The 19,465-nt window shown below is 41.9% G+C and overlaps 1 protein-coding gene across 1 annotated transcript; it reads left to right on the plus strand.

The window, feature by feature from the left end:
* The first annotated feature begins 396 nt into the window (after window positions 1-396).
* On the plus strand, window positions 397-17,816 carry LOC142953036 (CD5 antigen-like). Its single transcript, XM_076095104.1, has 7 exons — window positions 397-450; window positions 594-714; window positions 14,056-14,370; window positions 14,463-14,744; window positions 16,463-16,777; window positions 16,870-17,154; window positions 17,458-17,816. Exons 1-7 carry the CDS (start codon window positions 397-399, stop codon window positions 17,814-17,816), a joined length of 1,731 nt encoding a protein of 576 aa, XP_075951219.1.
* Window positions 17,817-19,465: the final 1,649 nt, after the last annotated feature.

Below are 19,465 nucleotides of genomic sequence, written 5' to 3' on the forward strand. Positions count from 1 at the left end.
AACCCCAAAGAGACATAAACTGACTACAAAGAGACTCAACACAACAACAAACTGTAACAAAATGACTACAAAGAGACATAATGCAGCTACAGCGAGACTCCAAACAACCACAAAAGCTTTAAAACAATCACAAAGAGACTCAAAACTACTACAAAGAGACTTAAAACTACTACAAAGAAACTCAAAACTACTACAAAGATACGTAAACCGACTAGAAAAAGACTAAAACAACCACAAAGAGACGTAAAATGACTATGAAGAAATGTAAACCGACTATAAAGAGACTCAAACAACCACAAAGGTTTTAAAAGAACGCTAAAGAGAATCTAACTTATTCCTATATTTCTATTTCTCTAGCTCTATAGCTTCATAGTTCTATGGTTCTATACTACTTCCATGACTCCACATGCTGTACAGGACAATAACTCAACAGGTTGGTGTCAGACCAAAGTGAGAACAAGACACCAGAGTGAAGAAGTGTCTGATCCACTGGTCACACTGGAAACATGGTGGACAGAAGAAGCTGATCATGTGACAGAAACTCTTCTCTGTAAAACTAAAGACAGATAAGCACTTCCTCTTCCTGGACGCAGAGATACACCGAGGACAGCACACAGACACTCAGACGGGCAGAGAGACGGACGGGCAGAGACACGGTCTACCTGGACGTCATGGAGCACCTGTTGATGCTGCTGCTGTTAGTGTGGAGCTCAGGTAGGACTCTGATTTAGAGATGATGTGCTTAAATATATTTATTTTATATTTAAATATTTCTGTTGTATCTTTAAATCAGAGAACACACACACACACACACACACACACACACACACACACACACACACACACACACACACACACACACCAGTCATTTAGCAAACGCTTTTATCCAAAGCAACATACAATTCAGGGTTAAGTGTCTTGCTCAAGGACACATCAACATGCGACTAGCGGAGCCGGGGATTGACCCGCCAATCCTCTGATTGAAGGACGGCCCTGCTCTCCACTTTCTCAAGTCTGAGAAAGTAACCCTGATGATGTCATAGTGATGTCATCAGGGTTATCTCAGCTTGGGTGTGGAGACTACAATTCAATAAAAGAATACTAAATATCAACCGGTTCCCATGACAATCTGTTTGGGATCATTTTATTGACCCAATGGTGAAAAGGCGTCAGCACATTGAAAAATGTAGAAGTAAAATAATATTGTGAGGTGAAATGAAGCTGTGAGCTGCTACAGACGTAAAGCCTCATAATGAAAGGGTAATATTGGCCTCAGTCTAATCTCTAACTACTACTATTAAAGTGCACTTCCATACATTACAATATGTCCATCACCATCATAATGAAGCCATACCAAGAAATGAAGAGTCTCCCTCTGTTTCACCTCGTCTCTCTTTCTCTCTCCCTCTCTATCATCCATCTCTATCTCTCTCGCCCTCCTCCTCTCTCCCTCTGTTTGTGTCCTTTGCCCACTGCGGTGGTCTCTGGTTTCCTTAATGGTTCCCAAGATGCATTGTGGCTTTGTGGGAGCGGTAAGGTGCAAGGGAATGTGTTTGTGCGGGTGTGTGTGTGTGTGTGTGAGTGTGTGTGTGTGAGAGAGGGAGTGTGTGTGTGGGCAGCGAGAGGTGATGCGGTCATTTCGACACATGAGAGGTTTTCCATCAGCAGCTGGAACACACAGTGAAACACACATACATACACACACATAAACACATACACACACATAAACACATACACACACACACACACATTGTGAAACACATACATACACACACACACACACACACACACACACACAAAAACACTGTGAAACACACATTGTGAAACACATACATACACACACACACACACACACACACACACAAAAACACTGTGAAACAGACTTGGGGTGTATCCCAAGTCTCTTAATTGTATCCTTGTTTCCCTCACTTGGGTCCTTTCTTTGCATCTTAGTCCCTCCCAGGGATGCATGGAGGAAACCATGCGAGGAGAGAGAAAACGAGTAAATACGTTTTAAGAGACGAGACGTCCTTTCCTCAGTTGCGTCACGTGAAGCAACGTTTGTTTCTGATGACGGAGGATCAGCTGATCACAGTCGGCTTTAGCAGCTGGAGAGACTTTTGATAAGTTTGTGTCTGTTCACATGATCACTGTACTTAATAATAGTAACTACTAATACTAATAACTAATAAAGACACAGTAGTCATCATAGTAGAGGTGTTTCTCTCTGTAGCCTGTTACCTCTTTAACAAACTGTGTTCTGTTTATGAGCTCAGGATCGATTTCTACCTGCAGAATGCATCTGTACTTTTTGAAATTCAGATTGTGACGTTATTATTAATTATCCCAGAATATGATTATGGTTTCTCTTGAATACTGGAATAAATGTATTAGGCTCCATGTTTCAGGTTAAATTTAAATGATAAAACTCATCAAACACTCAGGAATGATCAGCCTCACGTGACTGAATGAAATGATGATAAATGATGTAAAAAGTGTTTCATCTCTCCAGCTCTCTCTCTCTCTCTCTATATATATATATATACATATATATATATATATATATATATATATATATATACACACATATTCATATATATATACTGTACATACATTAAAAGTGTTTCAATAATAAAAGTTATTGAGGGAAATATCAGATCATGAAAAGACAAATCTTTCTAATAAATGAAGAAAGTCGTTTGTGGTCCTTTTGTTGTTCAGTCTACAATGAACATTTATTTAAACCAGATGAATCAGAAAACTAATTAAATATAAATCTTGAGTTTAATCTGTGATCTGTCTTCACCCTGCTTTTTCATTTTAATTTAAAATAAACTAAATTATATATCTTTATATACATACTTTTAATTTTATAAATATTTATATATCTACATACATATATTTGTGTGTGCGTGTATATATATATACACACACACACACAAATATATGTATGTATATATATATATATATATATATACACACACAAATATATGTATGTATATATATACATACATACATACATACATACATATATATATATATATATATAATTGTTTGTATACATATATATATATACATACATACATACATATGTATATATAACAATATATTGTTTATATATTCATACATATACATACATATATTTGTGTTTGCATAAATATATACATATATAGATATACATTCACATACAATTTAAAAATGATGGCAACAAAGTGACACTTAATACAATTAAATAGATTTTAAGTTCTACAAATTTGATAAAGAAATATTGAATAAATTCACTCAATTTAATAAGTATATCCAAATCAGAGCAAAACTGATTTATATTTACTAAAGATCTGAGCAAAAATAATTTGGATTTACTCAATATCTGGGTGAACTTGATTTGTATTTATTAATCCTTTGAGGGAAATTGATTTATATTTACTGATTATCTGAGTGAAATTGATATAAGCTTTCTAAATATCTGGATAAACGAGCAGTCACGCTGCCAATATTCTCAACTACACAGTTGGATTCTCGCCTAAAGATTCTCAGAGGTGAATTTAATGATGAAATATACGAAACTTATAGAAAACTTACATTTCCGGTCTGTTTCTGTGCTGCGTTGGTGCTCAGCCCTCTGGTATCTTCGGACCGGGTAGTCTACCTTTGGACTACTGGAACAAAGAAATAAGCTCACTCTCCTTCCGCCTTAGCTAGGCTAACGTTAGCATACACCTGTAACGCCTGGAAGGGTGTAGCCAATCGGAGGCAGAGTAGTTGGCGGGTCTTCCCACAAGGCATTGTGGGTAGATGTGTCCAGCGAGTCATGATAGTCTTTCCCATCAGAAACGTGTCAAAGAAACAAGACAGCAGTCATTTTGTTCATGTTGTTGTCAGTGGATTCATTTGAGACTTTGTGGTGAGTAACAGACAGATGACATCCTACAGAGCACATAGAAGTAACACAACCAGCCTGAGAGAGAGGTTTAGTGTAGAACCTGTGCTATGGGCGGGAAGCTAGTGGCCCGGCCCATCCACAGTGACCTCTGTGACCCACTTCTGCATCCTGTCCCCTCCATTTACTGCCTGATAATAATCAAAATAATATGTTGTTATAACAAGTAGTAGTTAGCAGCATCGTGTTCCAGCCTTTGGTGGGGAAACACTGGAGACCCCTCACGGATGCAGCAAGCATAAATCACTCTGAAGGTTGTAAAAGGAGGAAGCGTTTAGGAGAGGAGACAAGGACAGGTTTAAAGGGTCTAAGCACAGGTTCAGCCATGAGGTGAGATGCTAAACAACTGTACTCAGAGAAACTTCAACAGCAGTTCTCGACTAATGACTGCTTCTGTCTGAAAGCTTCTCACACTGAAGTATACTCAAGCAACACAATGCTTGTTGTGATTCTATGTAATGGTGGTGTGTTGGAGATGTTTGGATGTTGCTGCTGTCTTTTTAACTTTGGACATTTCTCTGTTTTTAGCCCCTCCCCTCAGGATGCTCTGCCTTCTGAGGGGAGGGGCTCAATGAGAAATAAAAGAATTGTCACAACAAATATGACCCTTTAATCTACTCTTCTGTGATTGGCTGAAAAGGAATGAGACGTCTAATAAACGTTCTTGTTTTTAAATGCAGGTTCAACTGTCTGAATATAAATCTAACAACATCCAAATAAGTTTTGATGAAAATTGCAAATACATTTAAAAACAAATATTTGTGTCTTTTTTTTTACATTTACTTAAAACAACAAATATGTGTCTATTTCTCCAGAACTCCAGGCTGAAGGAAATCACACATCAACAGGTAAATAGAGAAAGAAAAGAGAAATAAAGAGCCAATGAAGCAGAATCAGCACTCAAGTGTTAGTTTGATATATTATTAATTACATTTATTTCTTTACTGACGACTCTCTTGTTTCTGTTCAGAAGCTGTCAGGTTAGTGGGAGGAGACAGTCGCTGTGCAGGAACACTGGAGGTGAAACATCATGGAGACTGGAGACCAGTAGATGAGTCTTACTGGATCCTGAAAGAAGCAGCTGTTGCCTGTAGAGATCTGGACTGTGGCTCTGCTGTTTCTACCAGACGGAGAGAGGAGTCCTCAGAGAGATCTGTGTGGAAGATCAAGTCTCACTGTGTTTACTCTGGATCTGCTCTGAGAGATTGTTTAACATCAGATTCCTCTTCCTTCATCCTGGATCTCACCTGCTCAGGTAAGCCAACCAGTGACATCATCTGTGACAGTAATGTATCCAGGTGGACACACACATGCAGCAGCTAGAATGGCAGCAGACTTGTCTGATGAGCTGCTGCCTCATCAGGTGCTGAATGCACCAACATATCTTTATATATGGAACCTCCATGTCTGCTGCTTCAGGAGTCCTCTGGGCCGACCACCAACCAGCCTGAAAGGACTCCTCCTTCAGCTCCACAGCTTTCTTATTCACTGGTTTCCACCAGCAGCTTCTTTGGTTTCTTTGGACCATAACAGGCACCAATGACCTACTCCTGGACACAACTCTGAGCAGCTCAGCTCAGCCGGGGGATCGTCAGTATCTCCACACCGTCCTTCAGCCTGGACACTCCTTAAGGAGAGAGTCCAGCCCCATCTCTTTTACATTTTAGGGATCATTTTATGAACAGATTTATATTCTGGGTCACAGATCTTCTCAGGAAAATAAGTCAGAATGTTATTTAGTGTCTTTTATCTCTCTCTCTCTCTCTCTCTCTCTCTCTGTCTCTTTCATCTTCTATCATCTCTCCAGACTCTGTCAGGCTGGTGGATGGGACTAGTCTGTGCTCAGGCAGACTGGAGGTGAAGTCTAAGCAGTCTAACCAGTGGTGGTCCTCAGTGTGTGAAGGTGACTTTGACCAGCAGGATGCAGAGGTGGTCTGTAGGGAGCTTGGCTGTGGGGCTCCTTCAGTCCTCCAGGGGGCGCTCTATGGAGAAGTGGAGGCTCCAATGTGGACCAAAGAGTTCCAGTGTGGAGGCCATGAGTCTGCTCTCCTGGACTGTAGAAGCTCAGGCTCAGATAGAAACACCTGCTCACCTGGCAAAGCTGTTGGACTCACCTGCTCAGGTAGAAGAGGAGCTGCAGCTTTGATCTGGTTCATTTCTGTTCTACTGAAACTCACTTTGTTCTTTACTGACGACTCTCTTGTTTCTGTTCAGAACCTGTCAGGTTGGTGGGAGGAGACAGTCGCTGTGCAGGAACACTGGAGGTGAAACATCAAGGAGACTGGAGACCAGTAGATTACCCTTACTGGAGCCTGGAGAAAGCAGCTGTTGTCTGTAGAGATCTGGACTGTGGCTCTGCTGTTTCTATCAGACAGAGAGAGGAGTCCTCAGTGAGATATGTGTGGTGGATCTACTCTCTCTGTGATCAGTCTGGATCTGCTCTGAGAGAGTGTTTAACATCAGGTTCCTCTTCCTCCATCGTGGTTCTCACCTGCTCAGGTAAGCCCATCAGTGACATCATCTATGTAGCACCCCAACACTCTATAGAGAGTAGACCTAAGTTACCCTTTAAACTGGAATGATGGGGTGTTTGGGTTCAGTATCCTAAGGTAGCTACCACGAAGGTTTACCTGGTTTGGGTGAAATTTATATTATTTATATTACGCTCTTAATAAACTTAATAAACTGTCAAACTTAACAAAAGATCTAAACACTTAGACCAAACTCTATTTTAAATAAATGACCACAGACAACTTTTTGGGATGAAAAGGAAATAAAGGTTTACTGACTGCTTTTTACAATGTTCAAATAATATTAACCCTTTCAGGGGACAAGAAACTAAACACCAATAACACAAGTTAGAAACCTTTTAACATAAATAGTACTTTCAGAAATAATATGAAACCAAAAGTAATAACTGTTGGAGAAAACAGTTTGTGGTCCAAAGAATGAAACATGTTGACAGCGGAGGTGAAGTCCTCCTCAGGAACACACCAACAGTCCTTTCCGGTCAGCAATGGCGTCCTCTGGTCCAGTGACTCAGCAACTTTGACTTTTCACAGACACCCTTGCACTAAACTCTCGGCTCAATCAACTGAGATTAAGCAGTAAATGTGCAGTGCTGTCCACAGCGAACACTTTTCTTATCTAACCTAAACATTCACCAAGCTGTCTACCCTCACATGTCTCTGCATGTCTCTGCATATCTCTCTCTCTCTCTCTCTCTCTCTCCCTTCACGGTCTTTTCTCTTCGCCCCGCCCTCTGCTTTACCTACAACCAATTACTGCAGGTGGGGCTGAATGATACCTAGAGTAACCAATCAAACAACATAGCTCAAACTGAAGGTACTGGCTAAATCCCAATGTCCCCCCTAACCCCTCAAACCCTTTATTTATTTTTTGTTCCATCTTTAACCCTTAATGTTTCTGAGTAAATTTAATACTCCAGGCTGAACACACGTGAGCCCTCCTCTTTGTTTACCTTTTTTTTTTTACGTGTCCATGCGTCCACTGTTTACCTCGTGTTTAACGTCACATTGCAATGATTTGTGGGTAATTCTCTTTGGCTAAGTCAGCATACCATGCTGACTTACGGAAAGGGTTCATAAAGGGCTCAAAATGTCTGCCAGAGAGCCCTCAAACACTTGACGATTTCACAGTGGGACAGCCCTAAACCCTCACGGACTTCGCGGGAGCGCGCCTCAAGGTCCGTGAGTCCGTAAAGGGGGACATTGGGATTTGGCCACTATCAGTGTTTTTTTTATTTTTTTCACTTAGTTTAACCCATTGTTTGCCGTCAATATAGTTTAGAGCTGTTTATTTCAACTATTTACATCCTAATTTATTTAATACTAAATGATCTTAATCCCTCAGTTAACCACTTTTTCTTTATTAAACTAAATTACTTTCAGGTTCATTTCCTTACTGAGTTATTTCATCCAACTTTATTAGGAACTAACTTGTTTTAATACCTAACTTCTACACCAGGGCTACATCTATGTGCCAATCTACTTCCTATGTTTTGGTCCAGTCCCTCCCCCACTACATCCCGGGAATCTGTCTATAAAACACTCTCTGAGGTGCTCTGTCCCTTCATGAGCCTTCACCTGTCTCTTCCTTATTCGGTGTACCATTAGATTCCACATTGTCTGCTTTCAAACGTGACTTTTTTGCATGTTTAACTCTACTGGCTCAGCACCTGGTGTTGCTGAAGTGGAGACATGTTTCTTCATCAAGTTCAAGGCACATCTTCTGAGGTGTGGATACTTGTGTTCCATCAGTACGTCCCATAACTCTTCATTCATGCCAGGTGTTTCCCTTGATTTGATCTCAATGTAAATGTGCAGTGAGAGAATCTCTTTCTCAGCACCAAAGCTGTCCAGGTGGAACACTGATACTGTTTAGCTCTCAGTAAAGCTCTCAGTAAAGCTCTTCTGATGTTCTCATGTTGCTCCTCATAGATGTCAAGCTGCACAACGTCTTTACCCTGATGTTTCTCTTCTGTCTGCATGTGAGGAAAGTTCACAGTGTTAAAGCCTACTTGACAGCAGTTATGTCTTTTAAAGGCGTTTCCTTCACTGATCCTGTTGATGACATGTTCATCATAATCCTGCAGCTCTAAATCAGCTTCTTGAACAGTAAAGGGAGATCTGTCACAAACACTGAATCCAGAAGCCACTGGTAGTCCTCTAGCTGTGCATCTTCTGCATGTAATGAAAGATTCAGAAAGTCTCACTGAATGTCAACAACAATGTTCCTCTGCTCAGCATCTTACATCAGTGTGCAGCAGTAGGTCTGTGTTCAAAGCCCTTCTCCTCCAAGTGAGTCCAGAATACCGTTCTCTGTAGAGTCCTGGTCCCAACACAACTCACAGTCTCCAAGGCAACATCCCTCCCTTCTTTCATGTTGAACATCTTCCACCACAGCGCTTGCTGCTGAATTCTACATGATAATAAAGGAAGTAGAGGAAAACTCTCTCTGTTAGCACAACATGATGAACCCAGTAGCACCAATCCGTCTCTGAGCTTCTGTGCACCGTTTTGTAATGCAGCTCCAAAGTGCCCTACTTTGGTAAGACCACGCTCACATTGCAGACAAGACAGACGCTGTTTGAATTTCAGGAAACATTAAAAGAATTCTCTTCCCAGTCTGACTAAATATGTTAACTTTATGATCTTTTGATATTTGTGTTTTGAGATAACTTAGCTAGCTGGTTATTGCTTATTATTATTCTAATTATTATTGACTTATTGTATTCTTCTGCTCTGAGCCTATTTTTAGGCCTCTGCTCGAAAATTGCATACCCATACTAAAAAGACTGTAATTATCTAACTACAAGGTCTATTTGAATAATTTTGATGTTATAATAAATGTAACACTTGTGAGATTTGTTCAGATGTGTAAATATTGTGTATATGCTACTGGTTGATAGTAAATGAAGATGTCACACAGCTCAAATTGAAAAGTTTCAGGTTCGCCTGAAAAAAAAGCACTTTTATTGATATTATTTCCTTGAAATAATGCAGTTGAAAGCATGATGCCAAATCATAGCACAACATGTCAGCAGTCTCTATGCAAAATTTTACTTTGATAAAGTGAAGCATAAAAAAGTTAGAGAGGTTTTAGTACAGAGAGGTCAGGCGAGGTCAAGCAAAATTGTCATTTTGGAACCAGCTGTTCCATCTGTTCCATTGTACTTTTATATACTATATAACTATATATTTCACTTGTTTTATCACTAATAGTATTCAATCTATCCAAATACAGCAGTTTAGCATCATTTTGAGAGCTAGAATCCTCTCTGAGCCCTCTCTGTGTCGGTCCATTCTCGTCTGACTGCAGTCTGCCTGTGTCTATGTGAGGCTTTCTCAGCCTATGATTGGTCAATTCCAGACTATGACACCTCGTTTGACGCGTCAGAGTCTCAGGAATGCATTAGAAGTCACGAGGGCTTGATTGACAGAATCGTTAGCGGAAAATAATTGAACTGCGCCGTGCATCGCCCTGCGTAAATCGCCGAAAGTGAAATCCCTTCCCCCACGGTCCCCCAGGCTTGTCTGGCCCCCCTTTCACCAGGAAACACTTAAAAAACACAGGAAATACGTAGCAACAGTGTATTTAGGAGGAAAGCGAGGAATTATGCCGCACTTTTCATTATTCAGCGTAAAGCTGAGGTGCTGCTAAGATTTTTTTTTGGTGAAGCGGTTTGTTGGTCTACCGTTTGTTTGCTCACAGCTCTGTACTGTACTGGAGATATCTCTGGATTCTGTGTCGAATTGTCTTGCTTTCTGATACATCGGTTGTCCGTGTTAGCTTGTAGCTTTGTTTTGGTAGCTCGGAGTGGAGTGTTCAGCTTGCCGTGTCATGGCGAAAAATACGTGATATTGTGGTAAATCTTCTAGTTCAGGGGTCTTCAACGTTTTTCAGGCCAAGGACCCCCAAACTGATAGAGAGATGGAGCAGGGACCCCCGACTATATATATTGTATAAAATTGTGTTTTATATTAAACTGGGCCTCGTGCCATGTATAAACATACCTCTTTATTGTGCATTCAATACTAAGCTATTCAAATAATACACAGGTTCATATATTCATGTTTTTATGTTAAACATGTGCAAGGTACAGTGAGCAGGGTGGCCGTGCCACTGCCTTTTATAAACATACCTTGTCAGCTGATACCAATGCCAATATCAACATTTTCTGTCAATTGCATGATAATCATGCGTACAAGATATTCACATTGATGTTTTTATTTTAAACATGAATGTGGAAATTAAAAATGAGTGATGGCCTATTAGTGCCACTGCCATGCATAAAGATACCTGTTATCTTGCATACAATACTTAACTATTAAAATAATGGACGGATTCATGTTTGGGGGGGAAAAAAAGAACTTTTTTTTTTTTAATTGTCTAATCAACCAAAGATTTTGCGGACCCGCTGCAGTACCTCCGCGGACCCCCTGTTGAAGACCTCTGTTCTAGTTGATTATATTTATTTTGTGTAGAATTGTGTTTGGAGTTTGTAAAAATGGCTTAGATGATAGTATTGCCCAGACTTTTTTTATTTAATCTGGTATATAACATGTATACATGCATTATATTCGCTCTCGATACGTGCATTTTTTCGACGACATATGCTACCCCCCTTAAGCCCGAGAGCCCCCAAATTTGGGGGCCTCATGAATAACAGGTTTTAATGAATCTCTGAATTGTTGTTTCATGACATCTTGTTATTTAGTGTCTGGTGTTTCTTCTCTCTCTCTCTCATCTTCTATCATCTCTCCAGACTCTGTCAGGCTGGTGGATGGGACTAGTCTGTGCTCAGGCAGACTGGAGGTGAAGTCTAAGCAGTCTAACCAGTGGTGGTCCTCAGTGTGTGAAGGTGACTTTGACCAGCAGGATGCAGAGGTGGTCTGTAGGGAGCTTGGCTGTGGGGCTCCTTCAGTCCTCCAGGGGGCGCTCTATGGAGAAGTGGAGGCTCCAATGTGGACCAAAGAGTTCCAGTGTGGAGGCCATGAGTCTGCTCTCCTGGACTGTAGAAGCTCAGGCTCAGATAGAAACACCTGCTCACCTGGCAAAGCTGTTGGACTCACCTGCTCAGGTAGAAGAGGAGCTGCAGCTTTGATCTGGTTCATTTCTGTTCTACTGAAACTCACTTTGTTCTTTACTGACGACTCTCTTGTTTCTGTTCAGAAACTGTCAGGTTGGTGGGAGGAGACAGTCGCTGTGCAGGAACACTGGAGGTGAAACATCAAGGAGACTGGAGACCAGTAGATGGCTCTGACTGGATCCTGAAGGTAGCAGCTGTTGCCTGTAGAGATCTGGACTGTGGCTCTGCTGTTTCTACCAGATGGATAGAGGAGTCCTCAGAGAGATCTGTGTGGAAGATCAACTCTATCTGTGATCAGTCTGGATCTACTCTGAGAGAGTGTTTAACATCAGGTTCCTCTTCCTCCATCGTGGTTCTCACCTGCTCAGGTAAGCCCATCAGTGACATCATCTATGTAGCACCCCAACACTCTATAGAGAGTAGACCTAAGTTATCCTTTAAACTGGAATGATGGGGTGTTTGGGTTCGGTATCCTAAGGTAGCTACCACGAAGGTTTACCTGATGTGGGTGAAATTTATATTATTTATATTACGCTCTTAATAAACTTAATAAACTGTCAAACTTAACAATAGATCTAAACACTTAGACCAAACTCTATTTTAAATAAATGACCACAGACAACTTTTTGGGATGAAAAGGAAATAAAGGTTTACTGACTGCTTTTTACGATGTTCAAATTACTTTCAGGTTCATTTCCTTTCTGAGTTATTTCATCCAACTTTATTAGGAACTAACTTGTTTTAATACCTAACTTCTACACCAGGGCTACATCTATGTGCCAATCTACTTCCTATGTTTTGGTCCAGTCCCTCCCTCACTACATCCTGGGAATCTGTCTCTTAAACACTCTCTGAGGTGCTCTATCCCTTCATGAGCCTTCCTGGTCCCAACACAACTCACAATCTTCAAGGCAACATCCCTCCCTTCTTTCATGTTGAACATCTTCCACCACAACGCTTGCTGCTGAATTCTACATGATAATAAAGGACGTAGAGGAAAACTCTCTCTGTTAGCACAACATGATGAACCCAGTAGCACTAATCCGTCTCTGAGCTTCTGTGCACCGTTTTGTAATGCAGCTCCAAAGTGCCCTACTTTGGTAAGACCACGCTCACATTGTAGACAAGACAGACGCTGTTTGAATTTCAGTAAACATTAAAAGAATTCTCCTCCCAGTCTGACTAAATATGTTAACTTTATGATCTTTTGATATTTGTGTTTTGAGATAACTGAGCTAGCTGGTTGATCACATGGACAGTTGTAAACTTCTCCAGCTTGTCACTGAATATGAGCAGTAACCACGACTCCCAACATGCCTTGCAACAACAGGACAGAGCCATGGACCGTTTATAAGAAGTAGACGTAGTCACTGTGACGTCATCCAATGGTTTGTGGACTATCATTTAGAAACCTCAAATTTAGGTTGTTGGACGTCGCCATCTTATTTTTCTGCAACCAGAAGTGACACGAGAGGGTGAAGCTCAGTACAACCATTGTTATGCAACCAAAATATTACAATTAACTTTCATGAAGTGAAAACACACTAAAGGGTTAAAGTTGTGAGATGATGATGCTGTGGTTGAGATCTGTCAATCACTGTGTAGCCCCGCCCTAAAGCATCCCCTGCTTTATGGTCTGTTTGACTCTAAATGGTCTATTTGACCATCATTTACTAAATGAACATCATGCTGTATTGAAGACTTGAAACTAGAGATTGAGATCATAAACTCATGTTTACAATGTTTACTGAGGTAATAAATCAAGAGAGAAGTAGAGTCATTTTCTCATAGACTTCTATACAACCAGAGGAGTCGCCCCCTGGTGGACACTAGAGAGAATGCAGCCTTTAACACATGAAGCACTGACTTCACTTCTCAGAACCAGAAGTTGCCTCCTGGACATTACCCAGCATGCACCACAAGTCAAAGCTTTAATGTGATTTGTTATTGATGGTTGTTAAAGTGTTGTTTATAGTAGCCTACATGTAAAAGTGTTTTTGTGTTAAGTGATAAATTCTTAATGTGTGTAATGTGATGTGTTGTCACCCTCGTGTTGATTTGTATCTGGCAGGATAGAACACCTGTGTGGTTACACCGTTATAGAGCGGAGCGAGTACAACAGAACCAGATTAAATCCTTCCATGGTTCTAGTTTAGGTCTAAGCTTCTCACAATCAACTGTAAACCAGTCAGATGGACTGGTTGGGCTCCACTGGTCTGGACCTCGTGTCTGATCCACTTACTTTAGTTTTTACCATTGTGACCCATTCTACTTATGAAAACTCCTCAGTCAATACAACGAATACATTGAAACAGTATTATGTTATGATGTATTGTGAAAAATATTGCTTATTATTATTATTATAAATATTATTGACTTGTTGTATTATTTAATTGAATCTCTGAATTGTTGTTTCATGACATCTTGTTATTTAGTGTCTGGTGTCTCTTCTCTCTCTCTCTCTCTCTCTCTCTCTCTCTCTCATCTTCTATTATCTCTCCAGACTCTGTCAGGCTGGTGGATGGGACTAGTCTGTGCTCAGGCAGACTGGAGGTGAAGTCTAACCAGTCTAACCAGTGGTGGTCCTCAGTGTGTGAAGATGACTTTGACCAGCAGGATGCAGAGGTGGTCTGTAGGGAGCTTGGCTGTGGGGCTCCTTCAGTCCTCCAGGGGGCGCTCTATGGAGAAGTGGAGGCTCCAATGTGGACCAAAGAGTTCCAGTGTGGAGGCCATGAGTCTGCTCTCCTGGACTGTAGAAGCTCAGGCTCAGATAGAAACACCTGCTCACCTGGCAAAGCTGTTGGACTCACCTGCTCAGGTAGAAGAGGAGCTGCAGCTTTGATCTGGTTCATTTCTGTTCTACTGAAACTCACTTTGTTCTTTACTGACGACTCTCTTGTTTCTGTTCAGAACCTGTCAGGTTGGTGGGAGGAGACAGTCGCTGTGCAGGAACACTGGAGGTGAAACTGGGAGACTGGAGACCAGTAGATTACTCTTACTGGACCCTGAAGAAAGCAGCTGTTGTCTGTAGAGATCTGGACTGTGGCTCTGCTGTTTCTATCAGACGGAGAGAGGAGTCCTCAGAGAGATATGTGTGGATGATCGACCCTTTCTGTGATTACTCTGGATCTGCTCTGAGAGAGTGTTTAACATCAGGTTCCTCTTCCTCCATCGTGGATCTCATCTACTCAGGTAAGCCCATCAGTGACATCATCTATGTAGCACCCCAACACTCTATAGAGAGTAGACCTAAGTTACCCTTTAAACTGGAATGATGGGGTGTTTGGGTTCAGTATCCTAAGGTAGCTACCACGAAGGTTTACCTGATTTGGGTGAAATTTATATTATTTATGTTACGCTCTTAATAAACTTAAGAAACTGTCAAACTTAACAATAGATCTAAACACTTAGACCAAACTCTATTTTAAATAAATGACCACAGACAACTTTTTCGGATGAAAAGGAAATAAAGGTTTACTGACTGCTTTTTACAATGTTCAAATAATATTAACCCTTTCAGGGGACAAGAAACTAAACACCAATAACACAAGTTAGAAACCTTTTAACATAAATAGTACTTTCAGAAATAATATGAAACCAAAAGTTAATAACTGTGGGAGAAAACAGTTTGTGGTCCAAAGAATGAAACACGTTGACAGCGGAGGTGAAGTCCTCCTCAGGAACACACCAACAGTCCTTTCCGGTCAGCAATGGCGTCCTCTGGTCCAGTGACTCAGCAACTTTGACTTTTCACAGACACCCTTGCACTAAACTCTCGGCTCAATCAACTGAGATTAAGCAGTAAATGTGCAGTGCTGTCCACAGCGAACACTTTTCTTATCTAACCTAAACATTCACCAAGCTGTCTACCCTCACATGTCTCTGCATTCCTCCCGTTCTCTATTTATTTATTTATTTCTCTCTCTCTCTCTCTTTTCTCTTCTCTTCGCCCCGCCCTCTGCTTTACCTACAACCAATTACTGCAGGTGGGGCTGAATGATACCTAGAGTAACCAATCAAACAACATAGCTCAAACTGAAGGCACTATCAGTGTTTTTATTTTTTTAAGTCCCACTTAGTTTAACCCATTGTTTGCCGTCAATATTGTTTAGAGCAGTTTATTTCAACTACTTATTCAACTATTTACATCCTACTTTATTTAGGACTAAATGATCTTAATCCCTCAGTTAACCACTTTTTTTTTATTAAACTAAATTACTTTCAGGTTAATTTCCTTACTGAGTTATTTCATCCAACTTTATTAGGAACTAACTTGTTTGAATACCTAACTTCTACACCAGGGCTACATCTATGTGCCAATCGACTTCCTATGTTTTGGTCCAGTCCCTCCCTCACTACATCCTGGGAATCTGTCTCTAAAACACTCTCTGAGGTGCTCTGTCCCTTCATGAGCCTTCCTGTTCCCAACACAACTCACAATCTCCAAGGCAACATCCCTCCCTTCTTTCATGTTGAACATCTTCCACCACAGCGCTTGCTGCTGAATTCTACATGATAATAAAGGAAGTAGAGGAAAACTCTCTCTGTTAGCACAACATGATGAACCCAGTAGCACTAATCCGTCTCTGAGCTTCTGTGCACCGTTTTGTAATGCAGCTCCAAAGTGCCCTACTTTGGTAAGACCACGCTCACATTGTAGACAAGACAGACGCTGTTTGAATTTCAGTAAACATTAAAATAATTCTCCTCCCAGTCTGACGAAATATGTTAACTTTATGATCTTTTGATATTTGTGTTTTGAGCTAACTGGTTATTGCTTATTATTATTATAAATATTATTGACTTGTTGTATTATTTAATTGAATCTCTGAATTGTTGTTTCATGACATCGTGTTATTTAGTGTCTGGTGTCTCTTCTCTCTCTCTCTCATCTTCTATCATCTCTCCAGACTCTGTCAGGCTGGTGGATGGGACTAGTCTGTGCTCAGGCAGACTGGAGGTGAAGTCTAACCAGTCTAACCAGTGGTGGTCCTCAGTGTGTGAAGATGACTTTGACCAGCAGGATGCAGAGGTGGTCTGTAGGGAGCTTGGCTGTGGGGCTCCTTCAGTCCTCCAGGGGGCGCTCTATGGAGAAGTGGAGGCTCCAATGTGGACCAAAGAGTTCCAGTGTGGAGGCCATGAGTCTGCTCTCCTGGACTGTAGAAGCTCAGGCTCAGATAGAAACACCTGCTCACCTGGCAAAGCTGTTGGACTCACCTGCTCAGGTAGAAGAGGAGCTGCAGCTTTGATCTGGTTCATTTCTGTTCTACTGAAACTCACTTTGTTCTTTACTGACGACTCTCTTGTTTCTGTTCAGAACCTGTCAGGTTGGTGGGAGGAGACAGTCGCTGTGCAGGAACACTGGAGGTGAAACATCAAGGAGACTGGAGACCAGTAGGTTACTCTGACTCGATCCTGAAGGAAGCAGCTGTTGCCTGTAGAGATCTGGACTGTGGCTCTGCTGTTTCTACCAGACAGAGAGAGGAGTCCTCAGAGAGATCTGTGTGGAGGATCAACTCTCACTGTAATCAGTCTGGATCTGCTCTGAGAGATTGTTTAACATCAGGTTACTCTTCCTCTATCCTGGACCTCATCTGCTCAGGTAAGCCCATCAGTGCTGTCATTTATGACAGCAATATTTCCAGTATGTTCCTTCCTCTGTCACAGTGACAGTCAGTGGGTTTCCATTGGACTGAACTTTAAAGTTATCCAGGGCAACAACATCCTGAAGTGTAGAGAGGTGGGCTGGTTTCTGGAAGCTTCAAACCCTCCATAGACTGCTGAGGTCCACCTGACAGGACACACCTGTCTGTCTGTCAGACCTGTGACATCACGTCCTTATTCAGGGTCCATCTTGTTCAACGGAGGGTAAACGTGAACTTTCATCATCTCTCTGTGTTTACAGACCTGCTGCTTCAGCCAATCATCTCTGTGTCCTCCTCAATGTATGGGGTCTCTGAGGCCCAGCAGCAGGGGGCTCCGGTGCTCAGGCGCTCCACCTTCACCATCTGCTGCTCCATCCAGCCACAGTACCCAGGAGGCTCCTTCCAGCTCACCTTCACCTCCTCCAACTCAGCACACAACTACACCCAGCCAGCTGTCAATCACTCTGCGCACTTCCTGTTTCCTGCTGCAGAGCCCGCCCACCAAGGAAGCTACAGCTGTGTTTATCACCTCTATGTTTTTAATCATACCTTCTCCTCTGAGAGCCGTCTGCTCTCCATCACTGTCTTGGGTAAGCTGACTGTTTACATGCAGGTTTGAAGATGATTGGTCCAAACTGACTGAAGATGATCAGCTGACCACAGAGTCCATGCATGTTGTTGTTTCTGGAATGACACGGTGACTCCTGTCATTGTGTTACACATGTCATATAGTAACCAAACCTAAGCACAGTCTATAAATGACAACAGCTAACAATTTACTGTAGCACAGAGCAGGTTTGGTTACCAGGATAACTCTGGTTCTCTGAGAACTGAAGCAGCTTCTGACGTGACCAATCACAAAAGCTCCACTGCCACCACATCAGTCATAACACCCCTTAGCCCCCAACTCTCCATTTTCAAGTATAGTTCCTCCACCTATCAGAAGCAAGAAGGGCGGTGTGCTCCGATACCTCACTCAGAGAACCAGGGTTATCCTGGACACCAAACGTTGAGACAGTCGTTAACGATAGCAGTTACACTTTCAATTGACTCTTCAATAAGTCCCGCCCCTGTAACACTGACTGGCCAATCATAGCGTAGTATGGTCCAGCTCTGACCAGGAGCTCTGGTGATGAAAACAGGACGTAGGTGATGACATCATTGTAACATGAAACCAAGACTAACCAGATTCTCTCTAGTGTCCACCAGGGGGCGACTCCTCTGGTTGTATAGAAGTCTATGAGAAAATGACTCTACTTCTCTCTTGATTTATTACATCAGTAAACATTGTAAACATGAGTTTATGGTCTCAATCTCTAGTTCCAAGTCTTCTTCAATACAGCATGATGTTCATTTAGTAAATGATGGTCCATTTAGAGTCAAACAGACCATAAAGCAGGGTATGCTTTAGGGCGGGGCTACACAGTGATTGACAGGTCTCTACCAGAGACGTATACGGTGTCTCTACGTCACTCCTCCTCAGTCCAAATATGGTCACTTCCTGTTCACTGGTTGCAAAAAACCAAGATGGCGACGGCCACAGTCCACAAACCATTGAGTGACGTCACGATGACTACGTCCACTTCTTCAATAACGTCTGTGATTCAAACAGTGAACAGGAAGTAAACATGAAGAGTAATACGTGTCAGTGATTGTAGATTTCAGGGTCAATGGGAGCTGTTGGACTCATGATGTCGTGTGATGTGATGACTGTCCATGTGTTTGTTCAGATCCAACACCTCTGATCATCAAAGCGATCGTCCTGCCGCTGGCTCTGCTGTTGCTGAACGTTGCCCTTTACTTCTACTGTAAGGTACGGACACACGTCTGCTGTTTAGACCAGCCACTGAGATGAAGCTCTCGCTCTCTGTTTAGTGAACTGAAGACAGGACTGTGCTGTCATGTCTCTCCAGGCCAACAGGGGGCAGATGCCGTGCAGACAGAAGAACACTGAGCTGGATCATTATAAGCTGGGTGTTCCTGCAGCAGAAGAAGAAGAAGAAGAAGAAGAAGAAGAAGAAGAAGCTCAGGGAGCAGAGTAGCTCCTCCAAGGAGCTCATCTCACATCCAGATGATTTCTACCACACAACCACCACCCTTTCATACGCATGTTGCCTTAAACCAGAAGGCTGAATATGATATCACATTATTATAGCCTGTCTGTCTTACTCTCAACAATGTGTTGGTCTCTCCATACCTTCTGACTTCCTGTCTGTGGCTCTCAGCTCCAAGCCCATTGGTTCCTGCTGAAGAGGTGAATCTTTAAAA

Source organism: Anarhichas minor, unplaced genomic scaffold, assembly GCF_050575085.1.
Source record: "Anarhichas minor isolate MPS153535 unplaced genomic scaffold, ASM5057508v1 ptg000018l, whole genome shotgun sequence".
Lineage (NCBI taxonomy): Eukaryota > Metazoa > Chordata > Actinopteri > Perciformes > Anarhichadidae > Anarhichas > Anarhichas minor.